General features: G+C 48.1%; 1 protein-coding gene across 1 annotated transcript in view; it reads left to right on the top strand.

The window, feature by feature from the left end:
• The window catches only part of CSMD2 (CUB and Sushi multiple domains 2), a 648,967-nt gene that overhangs the window by 499,665 nt on the left and 130,475 nt on the right, over positions 1-18,827 (top strand). The window contains exons 29-32 of the mRNA XM_047793175.1: positions 419-606; positions 11,454-11,648; positions 12,614-12,730; positions 15,623-15,736. Of these exons, the coding sequence (XP_047649131.1) occupies positions 419-606; positions 11,454-11,648; positions 12,614-12,730; positions 15,623-15,736 (614 nt within the window). The remainder of the gene's footprint in view (positions 1-418; positions 607-11,453; positions 11,649-12,613; positions 12,731-15,622; positions 15,737-18,827) is intronic.

Here is an 18,827-nt window from a genome sequence, read left to right as displayed (position 1 = left end):
CAGAGGTGCTAATTATTGCTGCAATGGCAATCATGTAACAATATATAAATGCATCCCATCAACATGTTGTACCCCTCAAATTTACATGTCAAGTGTATTTCCATTTTTTAAAATATCTTGTTTCAAAGAAGAGGGTGTTAGGTTTTCAGCTCTAGTTTTCTGATGCCAGAAACTGGCCCCTCTGCCCGAGACTGCCTTATCCATCTTCTCTCCCAACTGGGAGGGAGGCCATGGGGGCTTTGGCCTCTTCCTTCCCACCAGGAAGTCTCAGGGGTTGGGTACCAGTCTCAAGGGTTGGGTACCAGTGGGATGGAGGCCTTGCTGTCTGGGAGGCCTCATCCTTTGGCTGAGCCTGAGGCCCGGTACCAGCCTTTATTTGACCTTGGTGGGTTGGGGGTGGGATGTTTTTGTTCCCCAGCTTTAACTTGGAGCCTGGCTATGACTTCCTCCATATCTACGACGGACGGGACTCTCTCAGCCCTCTCATAGGAAGCTTCTATGGCTCCCAGCTCCCAGGCCGCATCGAGAGCAGCAGCAACAGCCTCTTCCTGGCCTTCCGCAGTGACGCATCCGTGAGCAATGCCGGCTTCGTCATCGACTACACAGGTAAGGACCCCGGCGCAGAGGTGACCCCAGGCAGGGCTGGCCAGACCTGGCAAAGTGGAAGGCAGAGTGTGGTGAGGAAGGGCATTGGACAGGATCACAGGGAGCCCATGCCAATGCTGGCACCAGGTACCTGTAGGGCACCTGCCTTTCTGTGGCCTCTGGGTGGCTTAGTCCCTCCCACCCAGGTGCCCCAGGCCTGAGAAAAGGGACCTGTGTTCTTCCTGCAGCTCATTTCCGTTTGCACATAACTATTCCTCTGCATTCGTTTTTCTATGAGGATCATTCTTAGACCTTCCTTGGTCTCATAACCTCAGCCCATACGATCAAGTGACAAGTTCTCGGCCATGCCCCTGCGTTTGCTGAGGGTTCTGATAGAACAGTCCATTTCCTCTCTACCCCAAAGCCTCCCAGGCCTCCTGGATAACTGCAGCGCGCTGTGCACAGCCCATCCAACTCCTGGGGACACAGCACCTGGACCTCTGTCCCAAGAACACCCCTTGGCCATCCTGTGGCACCTGTCATAGCCTGGATCCCGTTTTCTCTCTCCCCCAGCTATCATCCCATTCTTTTATTCTCATTCCACTTTTAGGTTCATGAAGGCAAGCTGAAGAGTGTAGGGGGTCCAGAGCTGGGGCCAGCGAATTTCTTTTTTTTTTAAAGGACCAGAGAGGAAATATTTTAGGCTTGTGAGACAGGTGGTCTCTATCATAGTTGCCCTGCGATGCTTCTGACGCTGTTGTGGCACCAAAGCAGCCGAAGACGAAACTTAAAGGAAGGGGAGTGGCTGTGTTGCATTAAAAATCTGCTTACCGGAGTTCCTGTCATGGTACAGTGGTTAACGAATCTGACTAGGAACCATGAGGTTGCGGGTTCGGTCCCTGCCCTTGCTCAGTGGGTTAATGATCCGGCGTTGCCGTGAGCTGCGGTGAAGGTTGCAGACGCAGCTCAGATCCCGCGTTGCTGTGGCTCTGGCGTAGGCTAGTGGCTACAGCTCTGATTGGACCCCTAGCCTGGGAACTTCCATATGCCACAGGAGCGGCCCAAGAAATAGCAAAAAGACAAAAAAAAAATCTGTCCACTTAAGAGCTTTGACTATTATCTGGTCAACTGGGTGCAGGGCTCGTGTTACTCTTTAACAGTTGTGGGGCCTTGAGCGAGTTATATAATCTCGCAGAAGCTCCATTTCTTCATCTGTAAAACGATGACAGGATAACTCCCACAGCACAGAAATCTAATCGATGCATCTCTGCATCAAAGCCCTTGGTCTGGGGCCCAGCACATTCCACACATTCTGTGATGTTCAGACTATAGCAGCAGCCAGATGTGTATGCCAGGCTCTAAGGCCCTCCACTGTCTTCTATTCTGTTATTCTCTTTTTGACCTTTTCTTCCTCTCTAATTATCCCAGGCCCCATTATCCAAATCCTAGCTCCATTTTTTGCTTGATTTGTGAGCTTAGCCAGTTATTATCTCTTGGAACCCTTTTCTCCCATCTATAAAATGGTGGCAGGAATAGTTATGTTGCAGAAGGTTAAAATTAAAAGATATTTTATCCATACAAATGCTGTGTCTGAGGCTAATGCCCAGTATGGACCAAACACTGTAGATACTCAAGAAATGATGGATTTTGTTATTGCTACTGTAACCCAAGTTCACCCAGGCCTCATCAGCCTGTATGTACAAATGGGGTCACATTACCAGTTAAAATTAAAAAGTCCCTGGCTCAGGTCCCCCACTTGCATAATGTAGGACCTCAGCAACCTTTTGAAGTGTCCCCATAATTAAATATTTGTAGCACCTCCCAGGGATATCTCACATGAGCTCTCAAATAACCCCAGTCATAATGATAGTTAACGTAGAATCTGCCCACCACCTGCTTGTTCTAAGCACTGGACATCCATCACCTCACCAAAAGCCTCCTAACTCTGGATTGCCTGCTCTGTGTCAGAGGCAATTCTCGAAGTGGCTTGGTGCCCAAGTCAGAGAACATTTTGCCTGCGGCCATCTTTCCTTGTGGGGCTGGCTTGGGAAGCAGGTACTTCACCATCCTGTCTTCCTCCAGACACCTGCCATTTGATAAACCGGTACTCAACCTCCACATGCTGACATCAGAACAAATAGCATCCCCAGTTGTGGAATTCTAAGGAAGGCATGACGCAGACTCAACCCAGGACCCCCATTTCTCCGCCCACTGCCATCCCCACTGCCATATTATCACCATCATCATTTTTCTTGTTCATCTCTTTAATCACACTCTCCTCATACCCTCGATGTTCCTGCCCCTGATCCTTCAGTTGCATAAGCCTGGTAAAACTGCACCTTTTATTAAACCCACACTCAAGTGGCTGAGCACAGCCAGAAGAAGTCCCACAAACATCACGTGTGGAGCTACCACAGTGATATCCTTCAGCCCCAGCCAAACCTTAGCAATGACCAGAGCCACATCTGACTTGTCCCACCTGGGTCTTCTACCAGGCAGAGATTCTCATATTTCACCCCAAATGCCGCCACGTTCAGCCTTCTCCCAAGATGACTGCATTTCATCAACCCTGGACATGGGAGTTCCTGGGTAGGAACTCCCTCTGCTTCCTCCCTGGTCACCTCGTTCGTGGCATTGTGGCTGCGGCCAGGTCTTCTCCTCCAGTCTGTGTACTAGAGCCTCACTTGTAGGTCCTCTTTCCCAAAGAAGCCCCTTCCACTTTCAGCTGTTGGCCCAAGACGGTATCTAAAGGGGTCCTCAGATCCGAAACACAGCTCTGGGGAGTACAGCCTCCCAAGCTATTGCTGAGCCCATCGAGCAGCTGAAGGAAGCCACTTCCTGGGGAGCAGGAGGGGGAAGATACAGGCCATTCCAGGCACCCTCCATGGCCTTATGAGGATCTATGGGACAAGTACCAAATAAACGTGCCTCCTTGGAGTGGGAGGCCTGAAGCTGCCTTCCTTCCTTCCCAGATCACATACCTCCTAACATGAGTCACCTCTACTCTGTCCCTGGCCTCTGGTCAAGTAGCCCATTTGGCAGAACCCAGGGACACGCTGTCTTACCCCATGGTTTCCTTCTCTGTGTCCCAGGATCCCTGGATTCCTGGAATGGATCTACTCTTCTATCAGATCCCCAAACTTGATGGTATTCCCCCTTGGTCAACATCTATATGGGGATACTGCCATTGCTTATTGCCTATATGGCCTGAAACAAGTTGCTTAACTTCTCTGAGCCTCACTTCCTTGCCTGTCAAAGCAAGATGGTGATACTCTATGAAGGGGTTGTTGTAATAGACCCAGCACCTAGCAGCATGCCTGGTACCAGCAGGTAGTTGGTACATACTTCGTTGCACCCTGTTCCATCCCATTGGCTTTTTACTCTGTGTGATGGATAGTTCATTTGTTCTGCCTTTGTTTGGAAGGAAAAACCTCTCTTCATGGGACCAGCCCAGTAGAACAAAGTACATTTTCTTCTCTGTTTATTTATTGAATATATAAATTATGAATATGATTCTTTGCACACACATATATGGGAAATATATGAATATTTGTGATGTGTGCATATGCATGCCCTGTATACACACTACTATATATAAAACAGATAAGGAATAAGGACCTACTGTGTAGCACAGGGAAATCTATGCAATACTGTGTAATAACCTATATGGGAAAAGAATCTGAAAAGGAATGGATGTGTGCACACATATAACTGATGCACTTTGCCATGCACCTGGAATTAACATGACATCGGAAGTCAACTATACTCCAATAAAATTTTTTTAAAAAATGATAGACAAGCAAATGGGGGAAAAAAATTTAGATTCCCTGCACTCTGTAAGTCAAGGAACACCTGTGATTGACATGGTAGCCCATTGAGGACTGGCACACTGAGGCAGGTATGGATTCTTAGGAAAGAAGAATTGGCCTCATCTATGGAGATGCCCTCTTCTGACCAAAGGTAGAATCTTAAGGCTCCACTGATGCTGAGGATCTGGGTCTCCTCGGAGCTTTGGCTTTGGAGGCTCTGCTTTGGGAAGAGTGAGGACCCATCTAGGGAGATGTTTTCAGACCCAGGCAGGCCTAGCCCAGTGAACACTGCTCTCTGACCCAGGGTGGCCTTTCCCCATTTCCTACCCATTTCCCATGGGGGAATCAGGAGCAATTTAGTCACATCTTAATGAGGGATCATTCAATTCCTATCCAGAAACTCACTCAGACCAACTTAAGCAAAAAAGGGGAGTAATTTATTATAAAAATATGGAAAAACAGGAACACTTAAACCAGCCTGAGACAAAAAGAAGACTTTGTTATAAGAAAACAACCAATAGCCAACCTGATTTAAGCTAAAAACTGTTCTATAGTTTAACAACGGAGATAACAAAAACTCACTGTAACTTAACACTGAAAGGGAACACATCTTTAGAAAACAAGAGCCCAAGGGCAGGAAGCATGACCTCCCAGGGGGGTGACAATCAGGATGGAGAATCAGAGGTCAAAATTACCCTCCTCTATCTCCAGGACCACCCTGTCTCCTCCCTGCTCCTCTCTGAGTACTTGCCACATTCGCCTTTCTCTGCAGGTCAGTTTTCATTGCTTCTCCATTCTCCTCCAACAGTAGGGCTGCCTCACTCTTGGCTTTGAAGCACTTCCCAGTTTGTATGCCCACCTCCAATCCCAAAGGACCATCAGATGGACCGGGCTTAAGTCAGGTGTCCACCTAGCAGTGTCATGCGATTAGGCTTTTGCATAAGGAGCATCAGCAGATTAGGCATTTTGATTCATGTTGTTCACTCAATATTTATTGAGCACCTACTATGTGCCGGACACTATTTTAGGGGCTGAGAACAGAGCAGGGAATAAAACAAAGTCTTGGACTCCATGGAGTTCACATCCTAGGCTGACAGGTATTCCTACTGCAAATGAGATGTTGGAGGCCCACCTAATTATAAGGTCAAGATAGGTGGATAGAGTGGGTTTGTAGGTGTCTCTGTTCAGTTGCTCCTGGAAGGTGGCTGTGCCCTCTCAGTCACCTCTGGGTGGGCCTCCTAAGAGATGATTCTGAATGCAGCCATGTCAACTGTGCACTTCTATTAGTCCATGCTCTGGAGCCCTTCTTATCTGAATGCAGCCTTCATGGGTAGTTTTACCTTTTGCTAGAAGGATGCAAAGGGGATGAAAAGGCTCCTGTCTCTTGAATAGTTATTTAAAATGTGGGGAGTTCCCGTTGTGGCGCAGTGGTTGACGAATCCGACTAGGAACCATGAGGTTGCGGGTTCGTTCCCTGCCCTTGCTCAGTGGGTTAACGATCCGGCGTTGCCGTGAGCTATGGTGTAGGTTGCAGACGCGGCTTGGATCCCGCGTTGCTGTGGCTCTGGCGTAGGCCGGTGGCTACAGCTCCGATTCAACCCCTAGCCTGGGAACCTCCATATGCCGCAGGAGTGGCCCAAGAAATAGCAACAACAACAACAACAATAACAACAAAAAGACAAAAAAAAATGTGTCCCAGGGAGGTTTATTGTATTTTTCCAGGCCAGAGAAACTAGTAGGATGGGTGGAGGGACCTTTATTCTCATCTTGCAGCAGGTGTGGTGGCCTCCTCTTGGGCAGGGACAGGCTAGGACCTCTGTGCACATGTGTAGAAACCACTCATTTACTCAACAAATCTTTAATGAGCTCCCATTTCATGCGACACCCTGTGCTAGATGTGATGGATACAGCGGTGAGCAAAAGGGTCCTCACCCTTAGGTAAAGGCGAGTGAAGGAAACAGTAAATAGGTAGACACACAAGAAGCAGAAGTTGAGAAAGAACAAATTACGCTGAGAGAGAGAAACAGGGAGCCCATTCAGAATGGCGAAGGCCTTGTCAAGCAGGTAACAATTGAACAGAGACCTAAAGGTTGAGAAGAAGCCCCCTGTGCAAGATCAGGAGTGGGAAGGGTTTCAAATAGAAAGAAGAAGAGTTCAAAGCAAGGGTTAGAGAATCTGAAATAACTCAGGAAAGACCACAATGAGTCAACTTTCACGGAAAGGTACTAAAAACTCACTACTTTCTCCTTCAAGCCCTTGGACCCTGTAGGTCAAGGAGTTCCCACCAGACTTCCGCTTCTGCCTCCACCATCACCACTACCACCACTCAGCTCTGCCATGGTCTGCCTTTCTAAATCAAAGTGGAAGTCGTTTCATTTATGCTTATTTTAAAAGTAAAGTGTTTGGAGTTCCCATTATGGCTCAGCGAAAACAAACCTGACTAGTATCCTTGAGGACACAGGTTTGATCCCTGGCCTCGCTCAGTGAGTTAAGGATCCTGCATTGCCAAGACCTGTGGTGTAGGTTGAAGATGTGCCTTGGATCTGGTATTAACTGTGGTCGTGGTGTGGGCTGGCAGCTATGACTCCAATTGGACCGCTAGCCTGGGAACTTCCATATGCTGCGGGTATGGCCCTAAGAAGGCAAAAAAAAGAACATGTCTGTTGGAAATGTTTAAACAATACAGAAGCATATAAGACATGCTCTAAAAACTTAACCACCCCCGAAACGACCTTCCCCTGAAGTACCAGTATTAATAGTTTATTATTTTATTTCATATATTTTCTATACATATAAAGTGATATACATTCTATACCAGAGGTTGGCAAACATTTTTTGTAAAGGACCAGAGAGTAAATATTTTAGGCTTAGCAGGCCAAATGGTCTCTATTGCCATCAGCTCTGCTATTGTAAGGCTTGCACAGCCATAGCTGATATGTAAACAAATGAGTGTGCTGTGTTCCAATAAAGCTTTATTTACAAAAACAAGCAGTGGGTCAATGGACTGCAGTTTGCAGATCCCTGTTCCATATGAATGGGAATCACATAATAAATATTAATCTGTAACATGGGTTGGCTTTTTTTTTTTTTTCTTCCTTTGGGTTTTCCCCAACAATAGATCTCAGGCATCTTTCCATATCAGTATTCCAAGACTTTTGCTATTCTTTTTAAAGGTTGCTGGTGTTTCAGTGGATGGCTGTCATCCCACCTTTTAACCAGTTCCCTACTGTTTGGGTTGTTGTTATCAGTTTTTGTGTGTGTGATTACGGTGTTTGGAAATAGGTCTTATCTATTAGAACAAAAAGAATCTGGTTCTTTCCCATTTTGGAGGGCTTGGGGCTTATTATGATCATGATGCTTTAGTCGTTTAGTTTTATCATTCACAGCTGAGCTCTGGTTCGGCCTCCTGAAGACCTGATTTGGTCTTAATTCTCTCTCTTAATAGTTGAATGGCTTGGACAACGCATGTAGCCTCTCTGATCATCACATTCTTCCTCTATAACCTGAACAGGAGCATACCCGGCCCTGCCCGCTGCAGAGGCCATTGTGAGACACAGAGAAGATAACAGACTGGAAAGTGCTTTGAAAATCATGATGTGATATTCCTGTGTAAGGGGCTAACATCATTGTCATTATCATTAGCCTTGTCATTGTTATTAATGGGATGATGCTTAGGATGCTGAGCTCTTCTGGCTCTGACATGTGAGTGATGCTAGAATAGAGTCTGCAGTTGGAATCACTGATGTGGTTGTTGATTTTCTAAGCCCAGCGAATCAATTCGGCATCTATTTATTAAACCCCTTGTATGTGCCAAAGAGAGATGGCCCCAGTGCCAAGTTATGTGCTGATTGCCAGGGCTATGAGAGAAATAGATGATTGATCTCTGTTCTCTAGAACCCACCGAATCCACTGAAAGAAATACACTTACCCAACGTACTAAGATAATGGCATGTCTGCTATAATCTTGGAATTCTGCCAGAGAGAAGGCACCATTCAGGACACTTGCTTAGGAGAAGGTGGCATTGAAAAGCGTAGGAGTTTGCCACACAGAGAGGGGAGGAAAGGACTTTCTGGTGTAAAGTTCAGGGCAGCCATACCCAGCTGGGTATGCCGGTGTGGCAGTTACCCCAAAGCACAGTTGTTTATATCTATGGGTAGAAATCTATTCTTCTTCCTATAAAAGAAATCTGAAGATTACCACCCAGGGCTGTTAAGATGGCTCCATCTGGGCTCCTTTTGTCCTGCTTGACCATGCTCCATGGCTCCCATCCTCAAAGATATCTTAGGACCCAAGGTGGCGACTGGAGGTCCAGCCATCATGTCTGAGTTCCAAACTGTGGGGAGAGGAAGGGTCATTGAGCATTCTCTTGGCTGAGTCACCTTCCCTGAAGCAGTCTTTCTAGAAGCCCCCCATGGAACTATTTAAGAAATATTTTTTGAGTGCCTGGCATATGCCAGGCACTGGACTGTGGCAGTGAACAAAACTGGAACAGTGGCTTCATGGGACTTACATTCTAGTGGAGGGAGATAGAAAACATAAGGTGACTATATGGTGCATGAGATAGTGTTGAGCTCAAGTGCAGAGAAATACAGCAGGGAAGGGGGCTGGGGAGTGCTGGGGAGAGGAATATCACAATTGTAAAGAGCTGGCTGGGGAGGTGTCACTGAGAAGGAGACTGTGAGCTGAGTCCTGAAAGAGGTGAAAAGGGAGCCATGTGGATGAGGAATGTCCTGTACACAGGGGCCAATGTGACTGGAGCAGAGTTAGCAAGGGGACAATAGGAGTCAAGGTCATAGAGGGAAGGATTGGGCAGAAGGTTCAGGGCCTTGTCAACTTGCAAGGATTTTGGCTTTTCCTCTAAGATGAAAGGCAGTGATCTGACCTGCCTGTGTTTACTTCTTTTTGGCCACACCTAGCTGCCTGGGAGGCTGGAAGGTGTCGATCTTAGCCGGTGCCTTGGTACCCTGGATAAAACCTGGGTTTCACTATTTAAGGACGAGGGGGTGGGGAAATCGATATTGGGCACCACAGCTTGTTCTGCCTCTGACGTGAACTTGTTTCCAAGTGACTTAATTTTTCTGAACTTCAAATAAGATTTGACCCACTGTGAGTTTATAACAAGAACAGATGAAATATAAGACTATAAGACCTGGTAACAGTTCCCTGTATCTCTGCAATTCACAAATGGGCCACCCTGTAGTCAGTTGCATTCTGGCCAGAGCCACTAAGCTTTGGGGGAGGACAAATTGGATATAGGCATCAAGGCAATACATCCCAGGGCACATGAGGCAACCACCGAGGGGTCTGTTGCTAGGTGAGGGACCATTTTCTGGGTCCCACTTAAGTTTAAATGCAGTAGTGTGTCTGGGACTGCTCTAGCCTAAGCTATAGGCGAAGACAGCAGGCAGGGCTATCCCATCTTAAGGGCTCAAATGCAAGAGTGTCTAAACTTGACTGGATCACAGACTCTCAGAGTCCCATCCTGTCAGTGGATAGGCTGATGGACAGCTGAACAACACCCTCGAGCCATGACTGCCTTTTGTACAGGTAGTTTAAAGGTACTCAGGTGACAAGGACAGCCCTTAGCAAAATTCCTCCTGACCCATTCATCTCTGAACTCTAATCCCTTCTGTGCTGGGCCTTTCCTCCTTAAATCTGCTCTTGGACTTTCTGGCTCCTTCTGCAAGGGCTATGCCCGCCCCCCCCCCCCCCCCCCCGCTTGGTGAATCTGCATCACTAGATCTCTCCCTAGTATAGCCTCCAGGAGATTCCAATGGAACCCTGATACTCAGTTGAATCTTCCTGACACTGACCATCCTTGGCTCTGTCCTGAGCCTGCCCAGCCCTGACAACAGGCCTCTTGAGCACTGGTGGTTCTGGAACAGGAAGGATGAGGAAAGGCCGCAGTGGATGGCAGTGAACTCTGGCTCCCAAGACGCTTAGGAGGCGTGGCTCCTTCTGGCAAGGGAGGCTGTGGGGTGGTGCCATTCTCCAGAGACTCAGACCCTGGCTAATACTCTCCAGGGCTCAGGCAGCATGAGTTCCCTCTTCAGTGCACCGGGACAGAGTGGATGCCTGTTAGGCGCATCACGGTATGCTTGATTGGGAAGACATACAAGCATCCGTAGTCAAATGAAAAAAATACTGCTGTTTCAATAAGCCAGCCAGCACTCAGTACCCCAGTGCCAAGCCCTGGAAAACAGTGTTGGAGGCCTGGACTTATTCCAGAAGCTCAAGTGGGCTTTCCTTCTTTCTTCTTACGTCTAAATATCGGCACCCGTACACTTAGAAGTGCCTGCAAGGTACGGATACGACAGCCCGCAGAGCCGGTGTCAGTGCCACCTCCCTGCCCCGCCCGCGGCACAGCTGTCTGACAGCCCGCAGAGCTGGTGTCAGTGCCACCTCCCTGCCCCGCCCGCGGCACAGCTGTCTGACAGCCCGCAGAGCTGGTGTCAGTGCCACCTCCCTGCCCCGCCCGCGGCACAGCTGTCTGACAGCCCGCAGAGCTGGTGTCAGTGCCACCTCCCTGCCCCGCCAGCGGCACAGCCGTCTGCAAAAGGAAGAGAAGAGGAGCCGCCGCGCTTCCCACGCAGAGACGGGAAGCTGGAAGGCTGCCCCGCGGAGGGTGGAGGGGCAAAGATGAGCAGAGATGGACGGTGCCTGGGCATTGACCTTTCCCACAGTGGCCTGGTCACAACGGAGGTGCCATCCAGGGACTGTGAGCCCTGCCAGTCAGAGCAGGCGAGCTTCTCCTGGGAGGCGTGAGTCAGGGGTGAGAAAGGGCCTCAAGGCTCAGCCGCAGCTCCCTCCTTGGTGGGGCTGGGCCAGGACGTGGGAAGAAGGAGGGACATCTCACGCTCCAAAATGACTTCTGGCCCTAGATTTCTAACCACATATAGGGAGATTTCCAGACCCAAAGAGAATGGGCCCCTCAGTCCCAAAGTCCCAAATCCCCCTGTGCTCTGTGGCTAATTAGAGTCGGGGTCTCCCCGTAGGTGCTGCGCCCTGGAATCAGGCCACTAATGACCTGTGTGTGTGTGTGTGTTTCTTTTCTCCAGAAAACCCACGGGAGTCATGTTTTGATCCTGGTTCCATCAAGAACGGCACTCGAGTGGGGTCCGACCTGAAGCTGGGCTCCTCTATCACCTACTACTGCCACGGGGGCTATGAGGTGGAGGGCTCTTCGACCCTGAGCTGCATCCTGGGGCCCGATGGGAAGCCTGTGTGGAACCATCCCCGGCCAGTGTGCACAGGTGGTGGGGGCCGGGGCCGGGGCCAGGGCAGAGGGTGTAGGGACAGGACCAGAGAGGCTGAAGCGGGAGAGGAGGCAGGACGTGGTTCTCAAAGGAGGGCCTCTTGGGTTTGCTGTGGAAGAGAATGGCCAGGAATTCAGCAGGTATAGCGGTCCCTGTCCGCGTGGCAGCTCTCTCAGACCCCATCATGTCCTCGCCCCCACTCTGATCCATCTCAACCGTGGCCCTGAGACATGTCAAAATCCCACAGCAGGGTGGTGAGAGCTCATAGGTGACCCTGAGATTGTTCCTAGACCTAGGGAAAGTTGCCGAAATTTCAGATGTGTAAAACTAAGGCCAGCAGGGTGGGCTAACTCCAGAGGGCATCCAAGTTAGCCAGGGGTCCTGACACAAGGGATGGAATGTGGAAACTTCAGGAGCTTGGTGGCCACCTAAGTTGAAAAGTAAGGATGCCCCTTTGCCCAAGTGGGAGAGGCTGGCTCTGGGCTCCACCCCTTGTGTGACTGGGCATCATGGCTGGGCTGCGTGGGCTGTCTGCTCCCTATGGGGCTGTTCTGGGGAAGCCTCGGCTCTGTAGTCCTGAAGACACTAACTCCCCAGGTGCAGACATCAGCGAGTGGTGGCAGACCCCCTCCAGACCCCAGTTGTAGGTGAAGGGGCTCCTAAAATGCCCCCCAGGGCTGGGCCTCCGGGGACCAGTGCCAGTTAGAGGGCAGAGACTGGCAGGCACCCAGGAGGGCCCTTGACAGCATCAGGGTGGTTTTCGGGCCACATGCCAGGCCAAGGGTATATGTTCTTGGACAGGGCAATGTCCCCGGGACTCTCCTCCTCCACGTTAGTGACTCTGGGCCTCAGAGCAGACCCTCCAGGACTAGAAGCTCAGACTGGGAGGGAGCAGAACAGAGGGCAGGCAGCTGGCAAGAGGCCCAAAGGTCACCTGGCCCTCAACCTGATTTCTCTTTCAGCCCCCTGCGGGGGACAGTACGTGGGTTCAGACGGAGTGGTCCTGTCCCCCAACTATCCCCAGAACTACACCAGTGGACAGATCTGCCTGTATTTTGTCACCGTGCCCAAGGACTATGGTATGGGATTTTTTTGTATGTTTGTTTATGTGTTTTCCAACTCCTTCTTCAGGCCCTTCCGAGTCGTGTCCCAGTCCCACTCCCGACTGTATTCACTCCGCTTGTGGAACCGAACAGAGCAGTCTCCTGCAGGACAGCTGAGTGCAGATGCCATGCAGCGGGCTGTAGAATACGCTCTGACACAAGGAAGGAATGCTAATGAGCAGCCAGAGCCAAGGGATGGGGCAGTTAGGGAGCAACCAGCCAGGGCAGAGGGCAGCAGGTACATGGGGGCTGCCCAGCACAGCCCGGGTCTGCACAGAGCTTCTGCTGACCCAGGTGGATTGGGAACCCAGGGAAGGGTGGTGGGGCAGGGGCAGGGAGAAGGGAAGGAGTGGCATGGAACTGGGTGCCACCTCACTCCACTGTTCCATCTGCGGCCGGAGCCTGGTCCAGCAGCAATTGGTAGGATAAGCAAGAGAAAAGGGAGGAGCAGGTCAGTGCCCTGGGAAGGCAGAGAAGCCTCCAGATTCCAAGAGACCCAAGACGAAAGAAGTCAGGCTTGGCAGTATTTCAGCAGTGGGGACAGTGGAGAGTCCTGCCAGCCCTGGAGGATTCAGGAAGTTCCCAAGGGTCAGAGGCTGGTTGTACCCGGGCAGTCAGTGACTGGCTAGGCTGCACTCTCCCTGAATCTTCTCTTTGTATGAAGAGGAGCAACTATTTCTAAACAGGGTTGGTGATGGAGGGGTCAAGGGCAGCCGGGTGTCCTGACCATCTATTAGAGAAACGGCAGCCTGCTGAGACCTGGCGGCTTATTCCCCTAAGATAGGATGGAATGAGCCCCGGGGAGCGAGGCCTGATCATTCAGCACCCATTCATTAAGCACCTCCCAGGGACCACGCACCCTGCTGGGAACTGAAGCTGGAGTTAAGAGAAACCTATTTCCTGCCCTCTGTAAACTCCCAGCCCCACCATTTACCCACAGCTCCTTCCAGCAAGCACCACGCCAGCACCCGCACACCTCACGTGCATGGACACACGCTCCCCAACACACTTAGGTGACAGGAGCTTTTGGCCCACAGGATCAGTTAGAAAAGCACTGAAATGTCTGATCCCATCTGCCCTCCAGAGCAGAATCTTTGCTAGGCGGGCCTGCAGATTGTACTCGAATTCCTCCAGTAACAAAGAGCTCACTGCCTTTGCAGTTTCTGGGCAGTTTCATTGAGCAGAAACCTGTATGTGAGGAGCTGGTTCTAGGTGGGGCTGTGATCGGTCTTGAGCATCTTCTCTGTTAGTGATGCTGAGCGCAGAGATTAGGTGCAGAGTTTTGCCTGGCGTCTGAAATACTTGTCCCCAGCCCCAGTCTCAGCTTTAACATCCTCTCCCCATAGATCTTTCTTTGACCCCCTATCTGAAGTGGCCAGCCTTGCCCTATCAATTTTCCCCATTCCTTCTAGAATTGAACACTATCCAAAACTGTCTTGTTTATCTAGTTACTTTAAGTGCTTTCTTTTCTTCTTTTTTGACTGTCTCTTCCCACCAGCACGCATCCTCTGTGAAAGCAGGGGATGTGTCCATCCCTTCTGTAGGGGGGAGGGTGGAAATAGCCCTGTCACCACCCCTCACTCGTTGCCCATTGTCAGGGTACCAAAGCTGGCTCTTGCCCCTGCTGCTTCTCTGCCTGTGAATTGAGAGCCGAGAATCTCTTATGCCGTTCACTGCGGGACTCATCATTGCAAATGCTTTCTTCCTCAGGCAGCCAACTCCATGGCTTGAGTCCCTTCCTGCCCCAACACAGCACACACACACACACTCACACATGCATGCATGCACACACACACACACAAACACACAGCCTACTTCCTACATGCTCAAGGCTTGAGCCAAAATAAAGAAGGGCTTACCCTGGTCCTTGCTCTCAGAGGCACCTGGCCCACTGGGAGACCAGTACAAGGCAGAATGTACCAGACTCTGAACTGGAGCTGTGCCCTCCATGGCCCAGCAGTGTTAGTAACCCCAGCCCCTCCCACAGTGACTGGCAGAGATGGGACTTTTGAGGAAATACCTTTTGAGAGCCATCAAATGGCAGGACCCTTGGGTCTTAATCTGAAAGGGGACTCATCTAGGTCATGGTCCACCAGCTTTTCCGACCCCCACCCTTGAGCAAGCTGAGTTGGGCAACTGCCTTGGGCAACTTGACCCCCACCCTTGAGCGAGCTGAGTTGGGCAGCTGCCTTGGGCAACTCGACTTCAGTTTCTTTGTCTATAATGTGCGGACATCTGGAAGAGTTGTGGTTGAAGAAATGATGTACATGGCGAGCCCGATACCTGGCCTGTAGGTGCTTAACGTCATCTTGCCTCTCCCCTTGAACTTGCCAGAAGGAAAGGAGGTAGCACTGTTCCCCCATTCCACGGAGAAGGCTGCTGCTCCCCTCCCCCTCACTCCTCTTAAGATCTTGTATCCGGGGCTTGCCCTCATCAGCAGGATCTTTGGAGGAAAAGGAAAGGAAAGCAGGCTCCTGAGAGCACATGGAACATGGGGGTGTGACGGAAAGCTCTTCCATGTCCTTGAGGAGCTGCCGCCACTGCCACCTGAGAAAGGAGCAGCGGTAGCTCGGTTCCACCTGTACCAGCCTGGCTGTTGGATGCAGTCCACTGTGTCACCTGGACCCTTGTGGGAGAATGCCAGCTGGGCCCTTCTCAGCTCCCTGCGTCCCTGTGCCTGGTGTCTGGCCGCTGCACTAATCAGCTTGTAGGAAGTCTCAGCAAGCAGTCAGCCCCGTGAACCAACATCCTCTGAGGTCGCCCTGCTCCTGGGACGGGGCCCCCAGCCCTGCAGGTCTCCCCCGCCCCCCGCATGCCTGCCCAGGCTTCCCCCAAGACACCCCCCAGCCCACAATGTCTCTCCTGCAGTGGTGTTTGGACAGTTTGCCTTCTTCCACACGGCCCTCAATGACGTGGTGGAGGTGCACGATGGCCACGACCAACATTCTCGGCTCCTCAGCTCCCTGTCCGGCTCCCACACAGGTACCCAGGGCCGGGCCAGCAAGGTGAGGGTGGTGGGTGGGGGCGCCAGTGGCAGGCGGAAAGGAAAGGGGCCACCTTCCTGTTTGTCACATGCGGGTGCTGTCTGCACCCACACCCAACACGTAGGAGGGGGCCTCAAAAGCCACCCTCCCCCAGGCTGGGTCTACATGGCCTTCCAAGTGGTGTAGCCTTCCCCTGTGGGTCGATACTGAGACCCAGTGTGTTTTTTTGATTATAAACATGCTGCGTTTTCTCTGTAGGAAACTTAGAGGCAAGACAAAATAATTATTACATAGAAGATTAAAATAAAAATCACCCTGAAAGAACCACTGAAAAGATGGAATGCATTTCCTTCCCGTCTTTATATCTACTTAGACTTCATCTTTTACATATTTTATTAAACACGATATATGTATTTTTATTAAAATGTTCATTGTGAGCATTTCTCTGTCCTTATTTTCCTGTCTAATAGAATTTTTACATGATGGCATAATAGTCTATCGTATAGTTATTTAAAATTTATGTAATGAATTCTCTATTATTGAACATTTAGATTGTTTCCTGTTTTTCACTCTCATGAATGTAATTCAATATCGTATAGAGATGTCTACCACATCTCCATGACCTTAGAATAGATAGAAACACAATTGCCAATTTAAAGGAAATGTGTGATCTTTAAGGCTTTTTATAAAGATTGTCAACTACCCCTCTAGACAGTTCTTGCCACTTTGTCTGCCAACAAATCAAAGAGCATGTTTTATTCCCACAAAACTAGGTAGTTAAGACAACAAAAACACCATCCGCTTGAAAAGTGAAAATGCTTATTACCTAGGTTAACCTTTTATGATGTCATTAGTGGCCCATGCATTTTTTATGTGTGAATTTACTTGTAAATTAGCGTTGATTTTTCTATTAGCATTTACTTTCCTATTTATTTAGTAGAGCTCCATAGTGTTATTAGCTATGTGTAGTATATGCCATAAAAACCTCTTGTCTATGGTATATGCTATGGAAAACCTCCCTCTACAGTTTGTCATTTGCCATTTAAATTTCTTCAGGGTGTGTTTTAATGTCAGAAAAACCTAAATTTCCCATGATATCAAATCTATCCGTATTTTCTTTTATAGCTTTTTCCTTTACTTTTACTCTGATTCAATACATATTCCTCTGTGTTTTCCTTCTTTTCAGTTTCATTGTTTCCTTTAATACCTTTGGAATTTATTTTGATTTATTATTTGATATTGGAAATCTAACCAACATTCTAACAAGTTTGGTGAACCAGTTTTCTTAATGGAATTTTCAAAATGCCAGATTTACATATATTAAATTTTTGTAAAGTTAGAGGTATGTTTCTCAACTGTTTATCCATTTCCTCTAAGTGTCTGTTTATTCTTGTTATCAGTATCAAAAAGCTTTACTGAATATAACATTATAATAATGTTTAATACTATGCAATTTTAAACATATGGTGCTATAACCCCACTGTCATTCTTTGTTTCCCATTTTTATTGGCTATTCTTGCTTATTGTGCCTCCAAATAACTTTTAGAAATATTTCATCAAGTTAAAAAATTGCAGTGGAATTCTCATTGGCATTCCACTAAATTTATAGATTAATTGGGAGAGAACTCACATCTTTATCATAGTAACTCTGCTTCCCATTAGGAATATGGTATGTCTATTTATTATCTTTTGGAAGAAAAAAAAAACTTTGGAAAGGTGCTATAATTTTCATGTAGACAGTATCCATTTTTGATGACTTTATTCCTAGATATTTCATGGAAATTTTTGTTGTTGCTCTTGTAACTGAGTCTTCACTCTGGGCCCCTGTCCACCCCTGTCACTGTATTTTCTAACTGGTCTTCGTTAGTATATTAGGAGCCTGGGATCTGGGTATATTCATTTTGTAAAGTCATTGAACCCTCCATAATAATGCTAATACTGCGGACTGATTCTCCTGGGTCCTTAAGGCAAGAAGCACTATCATCTGCAAATAAATGTGTCTCATTATTTTATCTCTTTTCTGTGGGTTTTCTTTTTTATTTTCTTCCATGGTTATTGGTCTAGTCAGGTATATTACCTCAACATCAATGCTGATATTTTATGTTAGTAAAAAAAATCCATTTTGTAATTATGTAAAATTTAATACCATAGCTTACAGAATATCCTATGATGGTATTTATTCCCCTTTGTATTAGCAGTTATGCACAAGAAGAACAAAATAACCTGAAGAGAAAAAGGAGCAGAGACATTGTAAAACAAAAGCAGAGGTTAATTAATTGGAAAATAATAACAAACTCCACGGACTGAATTCTATATTCATGGTTGCCCTTTTTGCTCAGCTGGACCAGAGGTTTTATGTTGTTTAGTTTGTCTTCTTTTGTTTGCTTCGTTCTGTTTTTCTGTTTTGCTTCTATTTTTCTGTGGACTTTGTTATTATTTTCTAATTAATCCCTGCTTCTGTTTCATAACGTCTCTCCTTTTGTTCTTCAGATTATTTTGTTCTTCTTGCTCTAACTTCTTGAATTGAGAGCTTTGTTATTTTCTCTGTGTAATAAAGAAGCAAGTTTACAGCAATATATATATATATATATTCACCTCCAAGGATAGTTTTGGCTTCACGCAATAAATTTTGATATGTATTATTTTCATCATCATTACTTTATAAATAATCTGTGATCATGATTTACTTTTTCTGCCCAAGGGTTATTTAAAAATGACTCTTATTGTCCCCCAAGAACCTGGATTTTGTTCTTATTACATTTAAACATGTCCATTAATTTCTATTTCTGCTGCCAAGTAGTTAGCGAATGTGGCCTGTACCACGTCTACTTTAGTAGTTAAATGAGGTCCTCTCAGTAGCCAAGGACCCTTTTTTTTAATCCCCTAAGTATCAGGGAAGAATGCGTGTTCTCTGTCAGGTCGAGAGTCCCCGTAGAGGGAAGGAGCACACCCAGGCCCAGTGGTCACACTGCTTGGTCTCTTGTCTGAGTTCTCCCCCTTGCTTGCGAGGGGTGCCTGCAGTCACAGTGCTTGGCCATGCTGAGCTTCAGTTTCCTCATATGTAAAATTCAGAAAGTAAAAGGTCTACC

This window comes from Phacochoerus africanus, chromosome 8 (assembly GCF_016906955.1).
Source record: "Phacochoerus africanus isolate WHEZ1 chromosome 8, ROS_Pafr_v1, whole genome shotgun sequence".
Taxonomy (NCBI): Eukaryota; Metazoa; Chordata; class Mammalia; order Artiodactyla; family Suidae; genus Phacochoerus; species Phacochoerus africanus.
This window is presented reverse-complemented; position numbering and strand designations above follow the sequence as displayed.